This window comes from Bos mutus, chromosome 21, assembly GCF_027580195.1.
Source record: "Bos mutus isolate GX-2022 chromosome 21, NWIPB_WYAK_1.1, whole genome shotgun sequence".
Lineage (NCBI taxonomy): Eukaryota > Metazoa > Chordata > Mammalia > Artiodactyla > Bovidae > Bos > Bos mutus.
Window position 1 is genome coordinate 32,497,435 of NC_091637.1, and position 26,634 is coordinate 32,524,068.

The following is a 26,634-nucleotide window of genomic DNA, read 5'->3' on the forward strand; positions in this document are numbered from 1 at the left end:
TGTTTGTCTCATTAATTTGCAAGATTTGTTATTAAGAATATTAGGAATATTATTAAGTATGTGTTACCAGCATTTTTGCAGTTTATAATTTGCTCAATATGACTATGTCTCGTCATATAGTACTATGTTTTCTCAATTTTTCATTACAGTTTTAATATACTGTATTACATATTTTACATTTAATAATATGCATAGTACATAATATTATGGACAAAATAATTTGTTTTCAAATAACTGTCTTGGTGATATTTGTTAACTAATACACTTTTTTCCCTACTTACTTCGGATAACACCTTTATCTTACACTAAATTTCCATATGGTAAGTGTGTCTATTTCTATACTCCCTGTTCTATTAATCTAGGCATCCAGACCAACATACTCACTTTTTAAATTTATTGTAGCCTTATAATGAAGTTTAACAGTTTATAGGATAAGCTTCCCTATATTCTTTTATTTCTAAAAATTGTTCTATTTTTACACTTTTGTTCTTTTACATGCACTTTTGTGTGCTTTTACTTAAATTTTTACTGGTATATAACATGCATACTAAAAACAAACTTTATACCTTTTTTTAAATTATAAAAACAAACAAAAAAGGTAATTCAAGGAAAAGTCTCTAACCCCTCCTTCATACACCCCAGTGCCATTCCACAGAGGTAATCACTTTTTCAAAATTATAAATCTGTTGAGAAAATGCTTTTAAAAAATCATCATCTTTTGATTAGATGAACATTAGAGTCATTCAGTCAAGTTCTGGTAGATAAGACACTTTAGGATTTAATTTGGATATAATGAATTAGTTTAAGGAGAATTGACTTTACAGCCTCATCTTCACCTGTCCAGGAATGCTTTGTTTTATGGATTTTTTAAAGTCTTTTGTTATGTCTTTCAATAAAATTTAAAAACTACGTGTCTTACATGTTTCTTATGATGTATATTCTTAGGCTAAAAAATGTACGTGTATATATGTATAAACATAGTAAACTCCAAGGATAAATCATCTTTTTTGTAAGACCAGTATCATACAGGGAGAGAGATGGTGCTTTTGTGTACAAATACTATTATAAACCAGAGTCTTTTTACCATTATACTTTAATGGTGATTAGTATTTATAGGGTGGCTGATTTTCTCATATTTATCTTTCATATTTTAAAATGCTATTACAGTACTTTAAAATACTATTATAAAGCTGGGAATAATTTCTTCCCAGGAGAAGTACAGTATTACTCATTATCCCTGCCTATGAGCAGGACTGGAGTGTTGAGAAACTAAATGAAACAAAGAGCTGTGGCTTAAAAAGAAATAATATTTAGTTCTATGCCTTGTGCAGATCAGGGTGTCTCCTTTCTTTTAGACCTCATTTGTCCTCATGCCCAGGAGATCATATTGTTTGACTGAATGAATGAATATATAAATAGATGAAGAGATGAGTCAAAAATGATTATAAACACACAGATATAAATATAAAGGAAAGATTATGAGAAATGTTTCATGTTCATTTTATTTGTGATCTAATTGTTCCTTAAAGTTTTAATAATTAAAACGTAAGGATGTATACATTTATGCTGACAAGAAAAGTCAGAGTAGTTTTGATCTATAAAGCTTATATTGACAAGAACATAATATTACTTTTTTAGTTTGTTTATTTGTTTTACAAATAAGAGTTTCTTTGAAAATGTGGTGTTGTACTGACAATAAAAATCATAGAGAACTCACTTGATCAAGGGAATATAATCCCAGAAAAAAAAGGTAAGGAGATACTCATCTGTTTCCTTTGAGATTCCTCTTTCAGATCTGCAGAGAGACTTGAGAATCTTTAGGGTATATCTTACTTACTAATGTAACCAAAAGTTCTGAAGTCGTTCTCAGGCATTAAATGGATCCAGATCAAATAACTCAAAGCTCATGCATTTCAATGTGTGGATTCCAACATACTCACCTATAATTCTTAGGTGTCCCAGGCTGAACTTTTGCCCCCATCTATGTCTCCATAATATGATTACTTTGAACGGTAAATCAGCTTTTAATTTCTTTTTTTGCACTTTATTGAACTGTAGTTGACTTATAATGCTGTGTTAGTTTCAGGTGTACAGCAAAGTGAATCAGTTACATGTTTTATATGTAGGATTGTGTTTATGTCAATCCCAACCTCCCAATTTATCCCTCTCCCACCCTTACCCCCTAGTAACCATTAGTTTGTTTTCTATATCTGTGGCTCTACTTCGGTTTTGGGAATAAGTTCCTTTGTACCCTTTTTTTTTTAAGATTCCACATATAAGTGGTATATTTGTCTTTGTGTCTGACTCACTCAGTATGAGAGTCTCTTGGTCCACCCATGTTGCTGCAAATGGCGTTGTTTTGTTCTTTTTAATGGCTGAGTGATATTCCATTGTATACATGTACCACATCTTTATCCATTCCTCTGTTGATGGACTTTTAGGTTGCTTTCATTTCTTTCTTTTTAACTACTTTTTCTCTAGCCACTAAGTGAAATCTGAATTAGGCTGTAGACTCCCCCTGCTGGGTAAGAATGGTGAAAAGAGCAGAAAACCTAAATTTTGGATTTAAATAATCAAAGGTCCCACTAGGCACTGTTGAAGTGCCCTAATGGGTGTATTAAATCCTTGTATGTGTTCTCCACAGGGCTTCCCTGGTGGCTCAGACGGTAATCTGCCTGCAGTGCAGGAGACCCGGGTTTGATCCCTGGGTTAGGAAGATCCCCTGGAGAAGGGAATGGCAACCCACTCCAGTATTTCTGCTGAGAGAATTCTGTGGACAGAGGAGCCTGGCAGGCTGCAGTCCATGGGGTCACAGAGAGTCAGACACGACTGAGTGACTAACACACACATGTATTCTCCACAGGGAGCTTTTCCAGCTCGTTTGAAGAAAGTGCTGATTGTGGGAGCACCCATATGGTTCCGAGTGCCCTATTCCATCATCAGCCTCCTTCTGAAGGATAAAGTTCGGGAGAGGGTAAGGCAAGCTAACTTTATTATTTGGAGGTTGGATAGGTATAGTTCCATCTCTGCTGTTGAAACTTGCCAGTTAATTCTCTACCTTCAAAAGCCTTCCTGGCTTGTCTCTCTTCCTGCTTCTGTTAGTGTGTTCACTTACATTTTCTGCTTTATTCTTTACTCAGCTCTGTACAAGCTGCCTTTTTGACTGTACTACAAGTTCCTTGAAGTTTGTACCTTGACATAATTTGGGCACTTCCCCTCGATATAGAACCTTGCATGCAGCTAGTATCGAAGAAATGTGTCCCATGCGTGACTTAGAGATAGCTACCACTTCCCAAATTTAGATTTGTACAGCTTCTAATATAATTACATCAGTTGAGCTGGTATTTGATTTTGTTCAACTGGAAGTATCACTCAGTCCCTTTGACCACCAGGGTGGTAAAGGAAAATCTCAGACTCTTTTTACTCCTGGCATTTTCTCATAAAACAGCTTGTTGCTTCCTAACTTCAAAAGTGTTGTCTAATATCATCTTAATTCTATTATCATTCCCCGAATATTCCATGACACAAAGATTATGGTTTTAGTCATTCACTCATTCATTTCTTACCCTTAAAAGAAAGGGTATAGGAAACATTGATATACTAGAATAAGATAATAATGTAAAATATTGTCAGAGGATTTTTTTTTAAAAAGAATATGAGATTATATGAATACTAACAATTCAGATCTTTGTAGCTGAGGCAACTTGGGTTGGAGGGAAAAAACTAAAGACAGTTGGTTTTGTAGAAGCTTAGGGACTTAGCGACCCCAGAGTAGGAGAGGTACTCTCCCAGGTGACTCTTTGAGAGGACTCCTTGGGTGAGTTCTTAACACTTGAATTTTATACAAGTGTATATACATGAATGTATAAGCTCAAAATATATTGAGCACCTTTACAGTTCAGGTTCTCAGCCTTAGGAATTAAAACTGGAGGGCCATAGCCATTACTCCGGTGGAGTTCATGGTTGTGAAAGGGGACAAGACATGTTCAGAGGACTGTGGCTCGACGGGAACACAGAGGAGAATATTGCCTCAGACAGTCAGGGAAGGCTTCACAAAAGAGGTGAGCCATAAGCTGGTCCTTGAAGAGGCCATAGAGAAAAAGACAGCATTCCAGGAAGCAGCAGCAGCAAGCAAGGCAAACATCCCATTCCACACAGATTTCAAAAGGAACGAACTAGGCTAATTTGCTCCAATATGGCTGTGTCCACTATGGCAGCAAAGAGAGGAATTGAGTATTATAGTTCTCTAGCATTTTTCCTGGGCTTCCCTGCCTCTGGGTGGCTAGTCTTATCTTGCTCTCATTTAGAAATCTATTTTTGAGAACATCCATACCAAGCTGTGAGTAAAGGACAAGCTAACAGGCTTAGAATTGGTTACCTTAGTATGGGGTTGACAGAAACCACCACTTTCTATGCATTCTTGGTAGTCAAAAAGGCCAGGACCCATGTGAGATGGAACTGGAAAGCCTTGTATATAGTATAAAGCCTTGGTTCTCTATACCTACCTTTATGTTTATAACAGGGCCCCTAATTCCAGGAATGAATTTGGTATACATTGTGGAAAATCAAACCTTTCCTGGGAAATTCCTAGGATTTCAATGTTAAACAGATGAAACTGCATTTACGTCTTTTCTAAGTATACCACATGTTTCAAGCCAATCTCATCTCATTCTCTGAAGTACTTTGGTTCTTTACCTTCACTGTCTGTATGCCCCTCCCTCCCCACAGACTCACGTGGTTCTCTCTTACTTTCCAGATTCAGATATTGAAGACGTCTGAGGTCACCCAGCACCTGCCCAGAGAGTGCCTCCCGGAAAACCTGGGTGGATATGTCAAAATTGACCTCGCCACTTGGAATTTCCAGTTTCTATCCCAGATGAATGGCCACCCAGATCCCTTCGATGAGATCATCCTGTTCTCCCTCCCTCCGGCCTTAGACTGGGACTCAGTGCATGTCCCAGACCCCCAAGCCATGACCATCCAGGAGTTGATGGACTATGTTAGCACCAGGCAGAAGCGGGGTATATACGAGGAGTACGAAGACATCCGTCGTGAGAACCCAGTTGGTACTTTCCACTGTTCCATGTAAGTAGGGAAGGTTTGGGCCAGCAATCACTTTCCAAGATGCTTGTGACACGTGTTAGTACACCTTCCACACCTCACATCCTTAAGAGAGGCTCTTCCTTAGGTTAAGGAGCACCACTTTCACTTAGATCATCATTTCTCTCATCCAGAAAGAGGCACCTGTTGGTGCTTGTTGCCAGCAGCATACGCTGTGAAGTTTCTGAAGGTCTTTGGTAACAATGGAGAAACTGTGTACTAAAGGATGCATTTTTTGATGTGTTCCTGATATGCAAGTGCTTTTAGGGAAAAAAAAAAGTAGAGGCCCAAAAGGTAGGCTGTTGATTCTTGTTCTAAGTGTGATCTCTGGTCCTTGCTTTTGGGCAGCTTCTGCCTAGAGCGTTTATGGTGTTACATTACTTTCTGAGGAGGAGTACTGGTCCATTTAAAATAACACACAGTCAGTAAGAGAGAAGAGTTGCCTCTTAGGAATTTAGCCTGTGGGATTTTCCTTCTACCTAAATTCTATAACTGGTTTGTAACTACTTGATAACTCTTGTTGGCAGTAGAGCACTGATCATTTCTCTTACTGCTGCTGTCATTTATCCTAACATGTTTTCATTGGCTACAGCAAAAATTTCTTTTCCTCCAAGTTTTGAGATCTGTTTGTTAAAAATTAAGGAAGCTGTCTCCAGTGGGTCTTAGGCTCAAGTTCCAGCTTAGCCAAAAATATCCTCTGTGACTTACCCAAGTTATTTCCCTACTCTGTACCTCAGTTTTCCTGTTTGTAATATTTTATGTTAGACTCGCTGATATCCACTGATTATTTTATAGCTTAAATGTTTTAGGGATCTGTGAGTACCTCTCTCCCCTTGTAATTCCTCTCCAGCTTAGTCAGTGTGCTGTAAAAAAAAAATATGCAAAGAGTGAGGAAAGAGAGAGAAGGAAAAAGAAAGAGAAAAATAACCAGTTAGGAAACAGATAAGGAAGGTAAGAGAGAAGAAGCAATTGAGAAAAAAAAAATCAATAAACAAAACAAGAATGCAAAGAAAAATAAGGGAAAAAGAGAGAAAGCAGAACATGTATCATGTGGGGAGAATGTTCTTCCCTACCGGTTCTAGACCCCTATATGTGTCCAGTCCTTTTCCCAGCCAGAGCAGAGGGTGTACCCTTGTTCTGGGAATTCCTGACTCTGCTCTGGTGCTTCTACTGAAGGGGCCTTAAGGTGTCATTTCTACCATGGTTCCCCTTCACCACATTAAAAATGTGTGTTTGGATTGTCCTCTTTGCATCTCCAAGTCAGCTATCATGTTATAATCAGAGAATATATCCCGATGTTATGGAAGGATTCCCAGTCTTGCCTCTTTATTTATCGAATGAATGAAAACATCCTACTTCAGGAGCTGGAAACCAGAACGCTCAACATCTTCAGGCCTGTGTCTCACCCCCAGTTCCAGTAGAACTACTTACACACAACAAACTGTTTTCCTTGGAATTCTAGTTTAAGAAGTAGGTATCAAGAGTATTCACTGCGGTCCAGGATGCCCACGGACTGTGAGACTTTACCTTTTTTTCCCCCTCATTCTTTCAAAGGATTTTTTTTAATAAATAAAAATTTAATTTTTATTATGAGAAAATTATAAATTCAAAGATGATGTATACCCTTTCCGCACCTATCCCATGGTAACATTTTCCAGAAGCTTTGTATAGTATCACAACTGGGATATTGATAAGTAAGTAAGTGAAAGTTGCTCAGTCGTGTCTGACTCTTTGCAACCCCATGGACTGTACAGTCCGTGGAATTCTCCAGGCCAGAATAGTGGAGTGGGTTAGGGTTGGAGATCTTCCCAACCCAGGGATTGAACCCAGGTCTCCCACACTGCAGGTCCACCAATCTTATTCAGATTTCCCCAGTTTTTGTTTGTGTGTTTGTGTATTTAGTTCTTTGCAATTTTTATCACTCAGGTAGGTTTGTGTATACAAAAGCACAGTCAAGATACAGAATTCCATAGCCATATACCTCTCCATTCTATCCCTCCCCATCCCTCACCCCTGTAACTACTAATCAGTTTTCCATTACTATGATTTTGTCATCTCAAGAATGTTATTATATAGATGGAATCATACTGTATATAGACTTTTGGGATTGCCTTTTTTCACTCAGTATAATTCTCTGGAGTTTCACCCAAGTTGTTATTTGTATCAAGTTTGTTCCTTTTTATTGCTGAATAATATTCCATGATATGAATGAACCACAGTGTAAACTGTTAACCAGTTAAGCACTTACCTGTTGAAGGACATCTGGGTTGTTTCCAGTTCTAGCTATTACGAGTAAAGCTGCTGTGAACATTCATGTCTAGGTTTTGTGTAAAAATAAGTTTCTGTTTCTCTGGGATAAATGGCTAAGGGTGGAATTGCTAGGTTATATGTTAATTAAGTGTTTAGTTTTATGAAAAACTGTCCAGCTGTTTTCCAGAGTGGCTATATTCTTCTGCTTTTCCCCCCAGCAATATATGAATGGGCTGTTTATTTTTTTAAAATATGTATTAGTTCTTTTTTTGACTCTGCTGGGTCTCTGACCTTCATTGTGGCATATGGGATTCTTAGTTGCAGCATGTGGGCTTCAGTTCCCTGACCAGGGACCAAACCCGGGCCACCTGCGTTGGGAGCTTGGAGTCTTAGCCACTGGACTACCAGGGAAGTCCCAGAGTGACCCATTTTCTTTGCATCCTCACCAGTGTTCAGTGTTGTCGCTTTTTTTTTCTTTATTTTGGCTGTTCTGATAGGTATGTAGTGATACCTCTAAGTTAAAATTAAAATTGTGGTCTTAATTTACATTTTTCTACTAGCTAATGTTATTGAACATTTTTTCATGTACTTATTTGCCATCTGTATATCCTCTTTGTAAAAACGTCTTTTGCCCATTTTCTATTTGGATTTTTTTTTTTTTTAAACTCTTGATACTTGAGAGTTCTTTATGTTCTAGGTACTGGTTCTTTGTTGGATGCATAGTTTGAAAATATTTTCTTTCAGTCTGTAGCTTTTCTTTCTTTTTTTCTTTTCTGGTTCTCTTGTGAAGCAGAAGTTTATTTTGATGAAGTTCCTTTAATCATTTTTTCCTCTATGGCTCATACTCTTGATGTCAAGCCTAAGAACACATTGCTTTGCCTTAGAATCCAAAGATTTTTCTACTTTTTTCCCTAAAATTTTTATAGTTTATGTTTTACATTTAACTTAAATCTGTGATCCATTTTGAATTAATTTTTTGTGTAAGGTTTAGTTTGGTGTTCAGATTTTTTCCCTATAGATATCTAATTGTTCCAGCACCATTGGTCGGAAAGAGTATTCCTTCTTCTGTTAAATTGTTCTTGGAACTTTTTAAAATATCAGCTGGGTTTCTTTGTGTGGGAAGATTCCTCTAAGAGTATAACGTGACTAACAACTATTTCTTACCATCAAGAATTAATAACTGGCAGTTTTTAGTATTTTGTTGTATTTGCTTTATCTTTTTATATAAAAGAAAGAATTAATTGTAAAGTTGAAATCTCTTCTAATCGTCACCATCAATTCTCACTCAGCAGTAGTCACTAGTATGAATGTGGTATGTTTCCTTCCAGATCATTATGTTTATATCCTTACATATACATTCATACCCATAAATAATATAGAGTATTAGTTTATGTGGGTGGTCTTTGTAAAAACTTTTTTGCTTTTAATCAATATATATGCAGATGACTTTTTCAGAATCAAATAATACCAAAGAAAAAAAGTAATGAATGACAAATAGCAGTCTCCCGCCTTACCCTCAGTTCCACTCCCGTTGTCATCCATTTTCAACTCTTGTAGTTGTTTCTTTATTTCAGTTTGTTTCATCTCTTTCAGGTCTCCAGGAAACCTAGAGAAGAACCGCTATGGGGATGTACCCTGCCTGGACCAAACTAGAGTGAAGCTGACAAAACGAAGCGGCCACACTCAGGTAGAAAGATAAATGTCTTTCAGAAGCACTGGGGGAAATGTAAGCCTCTTCCAAAGTGAAGCTTACTAATACTGTAGTAGAAAGAACATGAACTCTAAGCCAGAGAGAGAGAGTTTGAGTTTTAGACTACATACTAGTCTGTTACCATATGAAAGTCCTTTTATGCCCATCTCACAGTATTAAGTGGAAATTAAATGAAATACTTGATGTACATGCTGATAGCCCAAAGTCTGGTATATTACTGTAGGTACTCAATAAATTATTTCTCCTTTTACTCTTTAGTTATAAAGTCATAGACATGTCATCTACCTTACTGGTGTGAGGTTATATATTGCATCAATACCAGAGGACTCATTATAAGTGACCTCTGATTTTTCCATCTAGAAGATCTGACAAAAATTTTAGACAACTAGTGTATGCATGGACTTCCCTGGTGGCTCAGATGGTAAAGAATCTGCCTGAATGCGGGAGACCTGTGTTTGATCCCTGGGTTGGGAAGATCCCCTGGAGGAGGGCATGGCAACCCACTTCAGTATTGTTGCCTGGAGAATCCCTATGGACAGAGGAGCCTGGTGAGCTACAGTTCATGGGGTCGCAAAGAGTCGGACATGACTGAGCACCTGAGCACAAAAGAGATGAATTGGTCAAATGCCTATATTATTTAGTATTGATTCAATCATATCTGTGCATATTAAAAATCATATATGTTTAGTAGGGATATTTAGTGAAAATGTTATTCAGACTCTTCACATATATCTGTCCTTATTTGAGCTACTTTTTGAGTCAATCTAACACGGTTTTCCAGAACACATCTTTTTATTTCTTTTTTTAAGTATATTGTCACTGGAAAATTTATCCTAAATCAGAAAAAAATCTATAACATTAGCACAGTTTTTTCTTTTCTTTCATTCTGTATCTCATGCATCCTCTAAAGCATAATCACTTAATTCTTTTTAAAGTCCTCTTTAGTATGACTTGATTACAGCGACATCCAAAACTTAGAATTTTGAGGTCAGCAATTAAATAGGTGTTATATTTCCTTTTTTTTCCTTCTGATACAACAGTTCTGTCTGGTGACCTCTATACACATCAAAAAACAGCATTGATTGAGCTTCCTGTTCACAGTTAAAGGAGTTTAAATAGTGCCCCTTAACATCACACACAGTATAAGGACTTGTTATATCCCTCCTCTTGTTTCTGGAGGATAATTCTTAGGAAGATGATTGCTTTATATTTGGGCATATATGATATATGAATCAGGACCGTGGGATCATGGTTTTAATCTCTTTGACCCTACTGTTTCAATTCATAAACTGAATTCATAACCCTGTCTAGGGTCCTTACAGAGGGTTTTCGTGCAGTGGTATTAGCTGAGAGTCTGCCTGATTGAAGGCAAATTCATCAGTATTACTGAGTTTTGTCTTTGTTGAATTGAGGCTCTAGAGTCAGAGATATCTGAATGCATCTGTCTTGTTGACTGCTCTGTCTCTAAGACCTAGAACAGTGCCTATCATGTATCAGACATTCAGTAAATTATTTGTGAGTGAATGAGTGAACCCACCCCAGTGTACCAGGAGACTATTCTAGTCATCGTGTAATTAATCTGAAGATCATCACTTGAGTTAATACTCCCTCTCCGTACTACAATATTGGTAGAGGCTTTTTTCCACAGTAAGTGGAGGATTCAGGTTTGTTAGTGAATTGTTTAGCAGGTTTATATATACCTGGAATTATATTATGTTTCTATTGAACCTGGCCCATAACATAATGTGTGTGCTGCTTTGGTTCTTCCTGCTGTTTCAGTTTGCCCCCAAGTCTGTACTTTATCTCTGAGGTCGTTTTCAGTTTTTAATATCTAATGATTCTTCTGAAATTGCTGGTTTTAATTCCCAGTGCTCTCAGAGACAAAGATGCTAAAAACTGGTATCCTTAGTTATAAAGAAATAAGTCCCCTTTAAAGAAGTGCCATTTCTTTTCAAAGCATGAAGGTAACTCCAAGTGTGACAGCTTATATATTACTTATACAATAGTGTTGATTGACATGTACCAGCTAAATCATTTGTACTTTTCTATGCCTTCTCACATGGGCCCTTTAGGGTCCCATCTGAGTGTGCCAGGCAGAACAGAGGATGGGCTTTGGCTGACTGTGGGTGAGGCCTGGATTAAGAGGCCTGGTTGGGGTGAATGTGACTTTTAGCTTGCTGAGTCCACTGCATGTTTCATTAGCTTAGTGAAGGTGTCCTAATCAGGGTAGAGCACTAGTATTAATAGTATGAGGTCACTACCAGTTGCTGTGGGAGAAGAAAAGAGCAGGAAACTCGACTAAATAATCAGTGGGAGGATAAGTTGGTAGACTGACTATCTAATGGACATGCATCCAAATAACATGGGTTTGACCGTGAGATAGAGATGTTTTCTTTTTGTGGTTGAGCCATGCAGCTTATATGATCTTAGTTCCCTGATCAGGGATTGAACCCGGCTCACATCAGTGAAAGACCTAGGTCCTAATCACTGGACCACTCAGGGAATTCCTCAGAGATGTTTTCTGAGGGTGGCTGTGGGGGTACTGACAGCTCAGACTATTCTCCAAGTGTTGGAACCAGTGGCAAAAGGGTTGATGGGGAGTCATTTTGATCTCTTTAGACTGGAGTGGAGTATGAATTTTCCCTAGTTTCTTGTTGAAACATCTTTACTTTTGCCCTGTAACCCTTCATATCCTCTAATATCCATCCATCCTAGCTGCCAGATACTCTCAACTAGTTATATTGTGACTTGAGGCTGTAGCTGCATCCGTTTGGCTTTTTTATCAGTTTGGACTAAATAGTGTTGACAGAGATCTTGTGAGGAGGTAGAATAAAAACAATAAAAATTTAAGCCTATTTAATTTTCCTGATGGCTAATGATGTAAATAGACGGAGGACATTGGGAGGTGGGAGAAGGCCCGCAGAAGAGAGTGCATCATGAACTGTTCATTGAGATTCTTCTGAAGGTGTGTGGCTTTTGCTTTGTGTCAATTTAGGCAGTAACAGAGCCTGGGTGTTTGGCCCATGCTGTTGATGGTCCTAGGTGTGAGGTGTAACTTTCTTCCTTCTCCAGTCACACTTTGCCTTTTGTGTGTTACCACGTGGACAGGATGTTCCTGCTCAGGTTGCTTGGCTTGCCTCCCTTCTGAGTTTGGTTTTGAGCTGCAGTGCTGTAGTCCTAAGGGACTTTTTTTTTTTTAATAGCGGCTTTTCTGAGATATAATACACACACCATACGGTTCACTCTTTTAAAGTGTACAAATCATTGGTTTTTAATATATTCTGAGTTGTGCAACTGTCACCACAATCAACTTTAGAACATTTTTATCACCTAAAAAAGAAACTCACCTTGGTAGTCACTCCCCATTTCCCCCAAGCACATCTACTCTTTGTGTACTCTTTTGGCCTTTTGTGGACATCTTACGTAGAGTCATGCAATATGTGACCCTTTATGTCTGGTTTCTCTCACTTAGCACGTTTTCAAGGTTCATTCATATTGTAGTATGTATCAGTATTTCTTTTTTATTGCTGAATAATATTCCATTGTGTGTGTGTGTGTGTGTGTGTATACACATTTTATAAAATATTTATTCATTTGTTTATTTTTGGTTGTGCTGGTCTTTGTTGCTGCACTCAGGCTTTCTCTAGTTTCAGCAGGCAGGGGCTACTCTCTAGTTGCAGTGCACAGGCTTCTCGCTGCAGTGGTTTCTCTTGTTGCGGAGCATGGGCTCAGTGGTTGTGGCACATGGACTTAGTTGTCCCATGGCATGTGGGAGCTTTCCAGACCAGGGATCGAACCCATGGTCCCCTACATTGGCAGCTGAATTCTTAACCACTGGACCACCAGGGAAATCCCTACACCACATTTTATTTATCCATTCCATTAGCTGATAAACAATTGAGTTGTTTCTATTTTTTGGCTACTATGAATGATGCTGCTATGAATATTTGTATATGAGTTTTTTTTATGTAGATCTATGTTTTCATTTCCCTAGGGTTTAGAATTGCCAGGTCATATGGTAGCTTTAACCTTTGAGGAAATGTCAGACTGTTTTCTAAAGTGACTGCACCATTTTATATTACCACTAGTGATGTATGAGGATTCCAGTTTCTTCACATCTTTGCCAATATTCGTTATTATCTTTGACCTGTAGCGATTCTAGTGGGTGTGAAGTGGTATCTCATTGTGGATTTGATTTGCATTTCTCTGATAACTAATGATGTTGAGCAACTTTTCAGGTACACATTGTCCATTTGTATATTCTCTTGGCGAAATGGCTATTCTGATTCTTTGCCCATTTTAAAATTGAATTGTCTTTTTACTGTTTATTTGTGAGAATTCTTTATATAGTCTAGCTACAAATCCCTTATAAAATGTGTGCATTCTGTGGGTTGTTTTTTCACTTTCTTGATGGTGTCCTTTGAAGCACAAAAGTTTTCTATTTTACTGTAGTTCAATTTATCTGTGTTTTTCTTCTGTTGCTTGTGTTTTTGATGTCGTATCTAAGGAGGCTTTGCCTAACCCAAGGTCACAAACATTTATTACTATGTTTTCTTCTACGAGTTTTATAGTTTTAGCTCTTACGTTAGGTCTGCAATCCATTTGGAGTTAGGTTTTGTTTTGGCTGTGCTGTGTAGCCTGCAGAACCTTAATTCCTTGACCAGGACTGAACCATGCCCACAGCAATGACAGCTCAGAGTTCTAAGCACTGGACTGCCAGGGAATTCCCTGGAGTTAGGCTTTTGTGTATGCTGTAAGAGGGTAGGCTTGATTTTTCTGCATGTGGATATCCAGTTGTTTCAGTAACATTTGTGCAGGTGAGGTTTTGAATTGGTCCTTTCACTTCTTCACTGCCTGACAAGAAGAGAAAATCCATACCTTGAGTTTTATGTACCTAGTACATCATTTTCGTACCCAATTGGTATATTCCACACAACTGCAATGATATTTCCTTTTTATCATTAGACAGATTACATCAATGCCAGTTTCATGGATGGCTACAAGCAGAAGAATGCTTACATTGGTACACAAGGTAAGTTAGTCTGCCATTCACAAATTGGTTTTGTATCATCTACCTGTGATTGTTTGCACCAGGGGATAGCATAATTTTTAAAGGAAATGGTAACTTGTGGTGATGTTGCAGCCTTTAGACCTTGTGAAAGTGAAAGTCACTCAGTCGTGTCTGACTCATTGCGACCCCATGGACTGTATAGTCCATGGAATTCTCTAGGCCAGAATACTGGAGTGGGTAGCTTTTCCCTTCTCTAGATCTTGGTCTTTCATAAAGATTGAGGGTTCTTGAAGAAGGCAGATGAGAGGTGTAGAGTTTCTTTATCAAATGTGCCTGGAAACTCACTGCATAGAGATAAACTAGAGATTTGAACACACAACATTTCTACAAGTTTTTGGATTGAGTCTTAGTGTTGCAGACCCAGGGGAATGGACATCAGAATTGACTGGCTAGTGAGATTGTCTTTATGTCAAGTAGGACATAAAGGGATGGCAGTGGACTTCCCAGAGATAGAATTCAGCCTGTGAATGGGTGTTGCTGGCTTAAGAGACTTTCGCTGGTCTGTGTACCATTACAGAGTACACCAGCCTCTAACATGGATAGTCTTTGCTAAGTCTGACAGTGAAGTATTGGGCTCTAGGAGGATTTCAGATGGAGTTTCTATTAATGCTCTTGTGGGCCCTAGTACTATTAATGACTTGTTCTCTGCCATCTCAAGAATACCAGGTTTCCTTCAAAGAGAGTGGTAAGAAAATCATAAGAGGATAAGAGAGGCCATCATATGGATTTAAGGGCCGTTGACCATTGTGGAGTATGGCCAGCAAGAGATCTGGCCGGTACCTCCTTAATCAAGCGATCACACTTAGTATCACCAATAATGGAGAAACAGATATATGCCTCCTATTCTGATACAATGAGAACTACACAATGTAACCTTTGTTGTATGTTGCCAGTTTTTAAGTGAATCAATCGGATCATGAGAAACAAACCTGAGAAATCCAGATTGTGGAACATTGCTGGAGAACTGGCTTAGATTTTTTCAAGTTAATGCCCTGGGGAAAAAAAAGTGGGGGAGGGATTAAAGGACACTAAAGAGTCACTGATAACCAAAGGCAGTGTGTCATCCATAACTCAATTTGGAAAAATAATTTTTAAGGACAAAATATTGGCACAGTTGGAGACTGTATATTAGATAGTATTGTTGTATTAATGTGTAATTGCTGCAGTGTGATAATGATATTGTTCTATGGAGAATGTTCTTCTAAATACGTGTTCAGGTATTTAGGAGTGAAATGTCATAATGTCTGAAACACATTTTTAAATAGTAAAAAAGAAAATATGTGTTGTGTATATATAGAGAAGGCTTTGTAAAATAATAGCTAAAAATGATAGCCTTCAAGCTAAAGAATGTATGCATACATTGTGCTGTGGTTATTTTTTTTTTTTTTACTTTCTGTAGGTTTCAAATTTTTCAAAATAGAAATTGAGGGAGAATAAAAAGGAAAAGGTCCTTTGGATTTTTGGTACATTATTAACTGGTCTGATGGTCACAGTCTTACTTTTCCTTAGGGGGGACTACTACCTCCAGAAAGCATCCTTTAAGACCTTAGGAAGAAATAAGAGAACTATCAGGAAAGATTTTTGGCACGTATAGAATAGGATGTGATCTGCCTGAGAGTAAGGAGATGTCTTTGTTGAGGAGGGTATCTGTGGCATGAGTGGGCTTCTGGAGGGTAAAGTTTGGCTCTAGGGGTCTCAGAGTGCTCCTTTCTCTGGTTTAGACGGCAAATGCACTTCCTAGAGTTGTTAGCTATGCAGGGATTGGATCCTTTAGGCTGGCTCTGAAGGCCCTGTCTGGGAGAGGAAACTCATCCAGAAGTATGAGAGAGTTCAGCACTGATCACTTAGAAGGCATCAGCACTGTTAGGACTGGAAAATGGGTTGGTTTGATATATCTAGTTAACCTTCTTGGCTATATTCCGTGTTCTGATTTTTATTCATAATAGTTCTACTGTTATTTATAAAAGTATCTATTTTAAATATAATAGATATATAATTGCCATCTAATTATTATAGAGACTCTGCAAGGAAGGTTTATAAATCCATGAACAAACTGAAGCTCAAAAAGGTTAAGTGACCTTGGATCACACAGCTAGTAAGTGGCAGAGCCAGGATTTGAGCACATGTCTGCTTGATTCAAACAGACAAGCCAGGTTAGTGGATTGTTTCACCCACATCTGCATAAACTGCTGACTTTGTTTCTTTAGAGATGTCTACTGTTAAAGAATCTAATCTGGGGAAGCATAACTTTCCCTTCTAAATCTCTCTCTTATGCTTCTGAGGAAATTATGACCCTTCTCTGTCCAGCCTGAGTCTTGAGTGGTATTGTCAGGTGCTCTGTGTGGCAACACCAGCTTTGCCCGTGGTTTAAATGTAGAAAATAAAGTCTGTGAGAGCTACTGTGATGCAGAATAGTGAGATGCAAACAAGGCTAAGAGTCAGAGGTAGGGAAAGGCTGTTTTTATTATCTTCTTGACATGCATGCTATAGTAATGCCATGTCCTTTGTGGAAAAGGAAGATGAAAATCACTCATAACCCTGAGACTCAGAGAAAGTGCTGGCATTTTGCAGCATCTCCTTCTAAACCTCATTCTGTGCATACAAATAGATGTGGACATATAAAATACCTAAAAAAACAGGCGTTTTCTATACATTATTTCTTTTTTCTTTTGATGGTTATCTTGTGAATACCTTTCCATAGCAAAAATACAGATCTTACAGTATCACCTTTATGGATTGCTAAAATTTGGGGTATGCCATAATTTAACATCCTCTCTTGTTAAACATTTAGCTTGTTTTCAAGACTTCATATGCTTCTGGCAGTGTCCCCTTCTGCATAGAGGGAATTCTACTATCATAAAATGTTTGTGCTTCCTAACAGACTTGAGCAAAAATGGCAGTAAAATTAGCAGACTTCCAGGACCAAATCAACCCGTGGCTCTGCCCTGCTTCCTTGAAAGCAAAGGCGGAAAAGGCACTGGAAAAGTATAAGGAATTATCCTGAGCCATTACTCACTTGATTGAAAGGGAGTTATTGGCTCTGAAGCATCTTCAAAGTTCCTGCTGCGTGCCCAGCCCTGTACAGGTTCTAACTCTAAAAGGGGAAGTTGATGACACGGCCCTTGCCCTCAGCACCATGTTTGGCTGAGATATGATTGCTTCTCACAAAGTAAAATGCCTGATGTAAGACCATGTACATCAAATGGTTAAGCTGTTTTGATCCAGCTGTGCCATCGAGAACTGAGAGGAGAGGGAGCCCTACAAAGAATGTGATGTTAAAAGAAAGATTTAGGGAAGAGGCAGTACTTGAATGGAGAAGGACATGGCAACCCACTCCAGTATTCTTGCCTGGAGAATCCCATGGACAGAGGAGCCTGGCGGGCTACAGTCCATAGGGTCGCACAGAGTCAGACATGACTCAAGCGACTTAGCGTGCATGCATGCAGCACTTGAAAATGGGCGGCATGGTGATCATTTTGCAGTGCATAGGAATACTGAATCAGCATCTTGTGCACTGGGAGCTAACATAGTGTTGTAGGCCAATTATACTTCAAAACAAACAAACTCATAGGAAAAGAGATCATATTTGTGGTTAGAGGGGCAGGGGTTGGGGGAGGGGGAAACTGGATGAAGACAGTCAGAGGTACAAATTCAGTATAGGCTGAATAAGTACTGGGGATGCAATGTGCAGTGTGATAAATGTAATTAACACTGCTGTGTGTTATACCTCAAAGTTAAAATAAAACCTGAGTCCTCATGATGAGGAAAAAAGTGGGTTTTTTTTTTTTCTTTTTAAATTTTGTATCTATGTGAAATGATGGGTGTTCACTAAACTTTCTGTGGTAATCATGTCATGATATACTAAAGTCAAATCGTTATGCTTCCTATACCTTAAACTTACACAGTGCTGCAGGCTGACTATATCTCAAAAAAACTAGAAGGGGGAAGAAAAAATGGGTAGAAAGTCAGTGGCAGTAGAGGTGAAACAGAGAGCATGAAAAAAGTCAGAAGTGAGCATGTGTGTCTATATTGTGATGAAGCAAAACTGGCAGAGGTATCCAGAAGAGACTGGAAGAGAAATTCCTATTGAGAAAAGTAAACCAAAATGATATTATAGGAACTTAGAAAAAAAATGATGTAGTCCTTGTGACAGTGAATTTTGGTAGGAAGACAAAAAGATAAAAATCAAAAAATTCCAAAGGCAAAAATAATCTAGGACTTGGTGGCTACTTCTGGGAGATGAAAGAAATGAGTGAGTCAGAGTTGGAATTTCCAACTTTTTGAAATGGAATGATTTAAGAATGCAGTACTGTTAACAGAGTTGAGAAAGTATAGAGAGAAGACTAACTTTGAAGGACACTGGATTGCAGACATCCAGGGTCTGAGGATATCGGGTGATGGCACATGGGAGGGGAATGGTTAGGTAGGCAGCTGGTGATTATAAGGCTTAGACGGGGTGAAAACAGCTGGAGACATGTACACAGGTGACACTGTCAGGCTGGATGTGGTAGCTGAGGCCCTGACGATGAGGCTATAAGAGGCTATAAAACAGTGCTTCTTAAGTGGTAGCCTACCTACAGCTTTACCTGGGAATTTTGTTCAAATGCAGAGTGTGCATTTCTGACACTCTCCCGTATGATGCTGGTGCTTCTTGCCCAAGCCCCTCCCTGAATAGCAGGGATGTAGTCAAAAAGGCAGGGAGCCAGCATATGTGCTTTGGAGTTAGTATCTAGGAAAAAACAGAAGAGCCTGAGGAGGAAAGAAGTGCTTGCCAGGGTTATGTTCCTTGTTTTGTTCTTACATTGTAGGCCCTTTGGAGAATACCTACCGAGATTTCTGGCTTATGGTATGGGAGCAAAAAGTCTTGGTGATTGTCATGACCACCCGGTGAGTTCATCCCTTTCTTACCGATTGCCCTTCTTTTCTACCCACCCCCCAACCCCCAAGCATGGGTGATTATAGAGGGGAGTTTAGCTCTTAGAAACAGGGAGGGTTAGGAAAGCAAAGAGTTTGAGCTTTTCCTTAGCTGACCCAGGGTTAACAGAGCCAGGGTATGGTGGAAGTTGGTAGATCTAACGTGTGAGAGCTTTAATCCTTGGCTCTGGTGACGTTGTGTGAGGTATAGCCTATCCTTAGGTCCTGGCCTTAACTACTTACTAGAGGAAGCACTGGGAAACACATGGGGCAGGCTACTTCCAGCCTCCTTCCTGCTTATAAAGGTCAGCTGTCTTCCTGGCTTCTGAATTACCAGTTCCCCATAGTTCTCCCTGGGAGAAGGTGACGGCACCCCACTCCAGTACTCCTGCCTGGAAAATCCCATGGACGGAGGAGCCTGGTGGGCTGCAGTCCATGGGGTCGAGAAGAGTCGGACATGACTGAGCGACTTCCCTTTCACTTTTCACTTTCATGCATTGAAGAAGGAAATGGCAACCCACTCCAGTGTTCTTGCCTGGAGAATCCCAGGGACAGGGGAGCCTGGTGGGCTGCCGTCTATGGGGTCTCACAGGGTCAGACACGACTGAAGTGACTTAGCAGCAGCATAGTTCTCCCTTTCCCTGCTACTTTGGACCAGTTTTCTTCTGGTTCATATTTGCACCTGCTGCTGCTGCTGCTAAGTCGCTTCAGTCGTGTCCGACTCTGTGCGACCCCATAGACAGCAGCCCACCAGGCTCCCCGTCCCTGAGATTCTCCAGGCAAGAACACTGGAGTGGGTTGCCATTTCCTTCTCCAAAGCACGAAAGTGAAAAGTGAAAGGGAAGTCGCTCAGTCGTGTCTGACTCTTCTCGACCCCATAGACTGCAGCCTACCAGGCTCCTCCGTCCATGGGATTTTCCAGGCAAGAGTACGGGAGTGGGGTGCCATCGCCTTTTCCATGGTTGCACCTAGAGGTGAACTTACCAAAAGGACATGTAACACGTAATAGGTCTGCAGGAAGCTCTTGATGAAAGGAATAGTTTTGAAATTTTGTTGTACATATCTGCCAAAATTCAGGAACTACTATTTCATTAGTATCATTATTATTATGATTATTATAACCCATTTTGGATGAGGAGAAAAAAATTCATGAGAATGTTTGCTTAGATCCCTTCCTCATGGCATTGTTACAAGCCGCCTTTGACTTGGAGAGGAGGTAGTGGAGGAAGTGCCCCCCTGGCGTACTTTGGAGCCACTGAAGAGTAGTGAGGGCTGACTTGAGGCCTTTACATAAACCTTCTGTGGCATTCCAGGAACCATGCCTTTCCCAGTCCTCTGTCCACCAAGGGCTCTCACTGGGGAACAGAATGCACAGTAGCTGAGGTACAGGGCAGGGTTCAGTCTGGCCCACCATATTTTCTCTACTGTCTTTCTTTGTCCACCCAGTATTTATGCCAGGTATGTGCGGAGTACCAAGAGGTATCAGGAAAGGGACCAAATGGATGGAACTGGTGCTCAGTAAATGTTTGCTTAATGGGTACATGCGGAAAATTTAGCTGTTGTCTAGAAGGAAGGTTTTCTTTTTCTGCCAAAAAGCAAGGGGATAAATAGACAGAAGCAGTGCAAGAGATGACATTTCTGCCTAGGGGTACAGCAGGTTCATGGGCAAGCAAGGTTACTGCTGTGGAGAAGAAGGATGGAGGCTTATTTTTCTCTCTGTGTCTTCAGCTTTGAGGAGGGCGGCAGGAGAAAGTGTGGCCAATACTGGCCTTTAGAAAAAGACTCTCGGATCCGATTTGGCTTCCTCACCGTGACCAATCTAGGCGTGGAGAATATGACCCATTATAAGAAAACAACCCTAGAAATTCACAACATAGAGGTAAATTTTATTTTCTCACTGTCTTAAAACTGGGAGAAAATGTTTACTATAAAGAAAATCTCCAAAGGGAATAGGCAGGATTCCAGAGAGCTTAGAAGTGGCTTCCATTCTTCTGGAAGCAGGATTAGGATATTCAGCTCAGAACCAAAATAGCCATATTGTCTCAACACGTAGTGGCTTTACTTAGGGATGAAGCTTTCTATAACGTATGAAGTCTGGATCGTTTAACATAGGAATTCTGCCCTCTCCAGACAGTTAATCTTCCCTTTGGGTTTGCAGAGAAGCAGTTGTGGAGAAAGTTGAGAGTGTTACAACCTTGATGGAGGGAACTCCAGAGGGCTGAGAATCTGGAAAAGCCAAAGGTAGTCAGGGGCACAGAGCAATGACCTCATTAACTTTTGCTTCTTTTTCCATCCAAGGAACGGCAGAAACGTCAGGTGACCCACTTTCAGTTCCTGAGCTGGCCAGATTATGGTGTCCCTTCCTCGGCAGCCTCCCTCATTGATTTCTTGAGAGCCGTCAGGAACCAGCAGAGGTTGGCCGTCAGCAGCATGGGAGCACGCACCAAAGGGCAGTGCCCTGAGCCGCCCATTGTGGTCCACTGCAGTGCGGGCATCGGCCGGACAGGTACTGCACTGGGTGCAGCTCTTGGAGCGTCCAAAGGTGCTAAGGTGGGGGAGGAATAACAGAGCTCTTAGTCGCCAGAACGTGAGTCTTTGATCCGCTGGTGGTGAATTGCCATGAAAACAATTCCTCTTTAATGTCCTCTTAGTATTCCTAGTGCTAGGTGTACTGGCCAGAATGTACAGTTCATGAGCCAGGTCCTCTAGGGGTTGATGCGTTATACAGCCTATCAACATGATTATCTTCTGATCCCATCACAGTCACTGGGTGTCCCAGAGAGCTGATCTGGGCTGTTGCTCTCTTCCCATCCCTCTGCCCAGGGAGGTCCCCACCCTGGGCTGTGCTCTCCATTCTGGAACCAGTTAGCAGCTTTTGCCTTAAGGGGATGAAGATTGCAGGGACTGCTGGCCTTCTAGCTCAGAGGTTCCTTTGGGGGAAAGTCAGGAGGAATAGGTTTGTGTTAGGTCTCTGTGGAGAAGTTGTAGTCTGAAAATTGGGGCCCAGGTATGGAAGCAGGGCAGGTATGGGAGTGCTGTCATTCTCTGTGTCTGGGATTGAAGTAGAAGTCCTGCTTCCCACCTACTGATCCTATTACCCTCAGATGCCCTGGGAGACAAGAGGCCTTCTCATTTCTCTGGCCTTCTGCACTCCCTGAGACTCCTCCTGAGTCTTCTCAGGCCTAAGGCCAACTGGCCACCTGCCATGAGGCACCTTGCCATTGAATTCATTCATCCAGTCCTGCCTGGGTCATTTGGTAGAGGGAGGAAAAGAGGAGAGGTAGATCAGGTGTGACCACTTCCTTCCTTCCTTCAGGTACCTTCTGCTCACTGGACATCTGCCTGGCACAGCTGGAGGAGCTTGGCACCCTTAATGTGTTCCAGACAGTGTCCCGCATGAGGACCCAGAGGGCCTTCAGCATCCAGACCCCTGAGCAGTACTATTTCTGCTACAAGGCAATCCTGGAGTTTGCAGAGAGGGAGGGCATGGTGCCCCCCAGCCACAACCTCCTGGCCATGGAGGGTCAGTAACTGTCCCACGAGCCTCCTGTCTGCTGGCCAGCCATCCTTAAACTACCCTGGACACTGCTGAGCCTGTAGGTTGCCATCAGTTACGCTGAAGCCATGGACCAACCTCTTTCTTGTGTCTCCCGGCGCACGCGTGCACGCAAGGCAGCCTTTCCCTTTGGCTAGATAGATGTGGTGAAATTGCCTCTGGAAAGGGCCAGCAGCAATGTGTTCTTAATTCCTAGCACCTGCTATCGAACTGTGCCTTATTAAAACCAAATTGTGGCTATCGATATTTGCCAGGGGCCCCGAGGTAAGTGGGGAAGGAACCTCCCTCCCCCTTTCCCAATGCCATTCTCCTTCTCAAGATCTGTTTCCATTCCTTCCATTCCTTCCCTTTGCTAGGATTTGGTGGGGAGGTTTGGTGAGCATCCACCTCCTTCCCAGAGAGCTTGACCAAGTTACATATTCTAGAGAACGTCCCGAGTGCCAAGCACGTTTATACCTAGGGCGTGTATTCCAGTCTTTTCTGTCATTCTGTGTGTGTGCGTGTGTGTATGTGCACTTATGTGTATGAGTCCATATGTACGTGTGTATATAATATATATTGTATGTGATAATATGGTCGTATTCTATAAATACATATACACAGAGATACTCCTTTGTAGAAGTTCCTGGGGCTTCTTGTTGCAGTTCAGGACTCCTTGCTTCTTGGTTCTACTGTTTATCCTGGACTAGCTGGGGTTGGGGGATCATGTCTCCTGTTGTCAGACCACAGAGTGGTAGAAGAGGACACACACATCCACTCTCCGTGCTCCTGCCACAGGCCCTCATCCTTACATAATGACTTCTCTCTCTCCAGGATGCTGCCTGTTGGAACCAGGAATACTGGTTTGTGGTGACACTGGTTTAATTCAGCATGGATTGCCCTTATCTAATGAGTTTTCTCTGTTTACTTTGCCAATTTTGGGAGTAGACCTCCACTGTGATTCCAGACTGTCTGTCCCCTCTCCCTCTTCCTCAGGGATGGGGATCTGGGCAGAGATGAATTCACTGAGCAGCGAGAGCCAAAAGCAATCGGTACGAAGTCTTAGAAGGAAAGAGAGGGAGCCCAGGTGTGAGAGAAAGGAAACTCCATACTCTGAGGCTCCCTCCCTGAAAGATTGAGCTGGGGCCCCTTTCTCTCTTGCTGGAAGGTTCTTTTTCTTATGCAACTTGGCCCTGTCTACTCAGATGCCCATCTCTTCCCTGCCTACTAGCCTCCCAGACCCTGGAGCTCAGGCTTGGTGGGTTCTGTGTCAATAAAAAGCTTAACCCCTGTCTGGGTGAAACAGTCCCCTACACTCACCGTTTTCCCCCCTATTCACCCTACCTGTCTCTGTCTGCTCCCGGCCTACCAAGCCCATTATGCCAGGGATGGGGCCAAGAATCCCCAGCATTCCACGTTCCCAAGAAAACCCCAGGAGCCCCTAAAATTTTTTCCCCATCACAGATGAGGTTGGCAGCTGATCAGACCTCAATAATTTTATACTGTAATAAGCTCTTTGAATGTATATATTCTTATTTTTACAATCTTTTCATTTTGTATTTAACGTCAATGGACTGAGTCAGATTCAGAAAATAATTGTAATGTTCATATTCAATATCTTACAGCGATACAGTTTTGTATTTACATATAAATATACCGACGTGATCAAATCCTTTTAGCTTCATCAATTTAGTAGCAGTCTGGGGCTGGGAAGGTGAGGAGGGGCTCCAAGAGCTGGTCTGGGAGGGATGGGGAGGCAGGGAGCAACCCAAGACTTAGAGCCTTTCAGTTCTGAGAGCTGTCCACCTTGCCCCAGGCCATGGCCCAGCTCTGGGCAGACAAGGGGAACCAGCACCAGTTGACCGCTTGCCAAGTTCCAGTTTCCATGCTTGGTGCTTCCCCCACTCCCATACTTCATTTAAACCTCACAACAGTCCAGTGAGATGTTATTCCCCCTCCCTTCTGTTTCTGTGTTGATGAGGAAGGTAAAGTCCCAGGGGTTACAGAGAGTGTCACAGTGAAGCTAAGGCTTATTAGCAGGTCCAGCTCTAGAACTGCAGCTCTAGTTGGTTCGCTCACAAAGCCTTTGACCTCTTTACAGCATGTTTTGTGTTTGGAAATTAGTTTTAAAATGTTCTTTTCAAAGTATGGACAGTTCTTAGGTTCCAGCTAGTTGATTTTGAGCCCCATGATGTATGTAGAAGACTAGAAGGGTTTCTGACAGAGCTGGTGACTGATTCTCCCAGATGGGACCTCCTGTTATAGGTCCTCAAGTCTGCAGCATACCAGAGGGGTCATTCTCTCAGGGATACCCCATACATGTGGATATACTGGTACCTCTGTGGGAAGATCTTGAGTCATTTGCATCTCTCTCTTAGAGCAGAACCAGAAGCATTGTCCACATAGGACCACTCCCCATGCTGTGTAGTTACTTTCTGTCGGCCAGTGATACCTGCCCAGTTGGAGCCATTCTGGCCTGGGGTGTTCTTAATAAGAGTGACAGCAGCAGGCGTTTACTGGTTAACCCTGTTCCAGGTACTTTTCAAAGTGCTTTCTAGATATTATTTCATGCACCCTCAAACCAAACTTTTGAGGTTGGTATTGACAGAAGAGAAAAACTGAGGCACAGGAAAATTAATCTGCCACAGCAAGAACTCAGACCTTTACGGTTCCATCTCCTGATTTTCCAACAAAATTTCCTTGAGTTTTTACCTTAATCAAGAGCTGAATTATATAATAAAAATTAAGCCAAACGTTTCTTTGGATGCAGGCAAGCATAATAGGTAAAGAGAGAAATGTGAAATCTGGGAAATTAGTGGTTGGGGTTTGGTGAAATATGTAGGAAACAGAATTAATGATAAAAGATTTGGAGGAGGTAGCTTTGAACTGTCACTTCTTTGAAGAGACTGTAGCCCAATAGCTGTGTAAACTCAGAAGTTATGCTTGAGTTCCTCATTGCACATCTAAGGATTGGTGAGGTTATCACTTGCGAGAGCTCCATAAAAATGCAGTTTCCTGGGTCCTACCCAATAGGTGGTTGAGTGAGTGGCAGGATGAGCAAGCTTGTTGAACTACTGTTCATGCCCCTGACATAAATCTGAGAGAAAAGGATCAATGGCTTTCCCCTGCTATAGTCTACTTGTAGCCCTTTACCCGTGAGATAATACTCAGTGTGAGCCTACCTGTGTTAGGTGTGAAGGTGAACTCTCTGTCGTGTCCGACTCTTTGCGACCCCATGGACTGTAGCCTACCAGGCTTCTCCATCCATGGGATTCTCCAGGCAAGAATACTGGAGTGGGTTACCATTTCCTTCTCCAGGGGATCTTCCCAACCCAGGGATTGAACCTGGGTCTCCCACATTGGAGGCAGATGCTTTAACCTCTGAGCCACCGGGGAAGCGTTAGATGTACAAGGAGGTAAAGAAAGGGGAAGACACGGGAAGAGCCCTGAATCTGTCCAGAAGTCAAGGCTGTCACATAGGAGATTTGGTGAACAAAGCCAGAGAACCCACAATCAAATGCTGGATTGCACAGTTGAGAAAATACGATGAAGAAAGTGTTGACAGGAGAGAGAGTATTATACAGAACTCAGGCTTTTGCTAGGATGAGGATTCCTGAGGTGAAGGGTACCCCAGCGTCCACAGCATAGAAGGTTCTTCTCTGTCGTGTGCAGGTAAATGGCAGAATGTGACTGGTTCTTATGAGACTGGGCTATTTAGCATCATACCTTGAGGAAGATGGGGCTCCTGCCTTATGATCTTCCCATCTCTAGAGAACCAGACACATACGGAAACTCTCACAAGTCAGACCACTGCAGGGAGGTGGGGCAGGAATTATGGCCAGGTAGAAAAGTCTTCCTAGAGTAACTGAGCTCTTCGGTAGTTCTGAGGTCTCACCACTCAACTCAAGGCAGGTCCTAGCTTTTATGAAAAAAGGTGCTGTATTAATTGATCCTACTATAGGCCCTCCAACACTAAGGGTCTAGTTCTTTACTGGACAGTGCAAAATACCTATAGAGGAACCATCAGACCCTTCTCTGGTTGGGTCAGCTGCC

General features: G+C 41.3%; 1 protein-coding gene across 1 annotated transcript in view; it reads left to right on the forward strand.

The window, feature by feature from the left end:
* Window positions 1–24,260, forward strand: part of PTPN9 (protein tyrosine phosphatase non-receptor type 9) — a 70,674-nt gene extending 46,414 nt beyond the window's left edge. Inside the window, exons 6-13 of the mRNA XM_070358587.1 lie at window positions 2,864–2,974; window positions 4,757–5,085; window positions 8,944–9,037; window positions 14,027–14,093; window positions 18,941–19,019; window positions 20,775–20,925; window positions 21,345–21,552; window positions 22,363–24,260. Coding sequence (XP_070214688.1) covers window positions 2,864–2,974; window positions 4,757–5,085; window positions 8,944–9,037; window positions 14,027–14,093; window positions 18,941–19,019; window positions 20,775–20,925; window positions 21,345–21,552; window positions 22,363–22,577 — 1,254 coding nt within the window. The 3' untranslated portion in view covers window positions 22,578–24,260. The remainder of the gene's footprint in view (window positions 1–2,863; window positions 2,975–4,756; window positions 5,086–8,943; window positions 9,038–14,026; window positions 14,094–18,940; window positions 19,020–20,774; window positions 20,926–21,344; window positions 21,553–22,362) is intronic.
* Window positions 24,261–26,634: the final 2,374 nt, after the last annotated feature.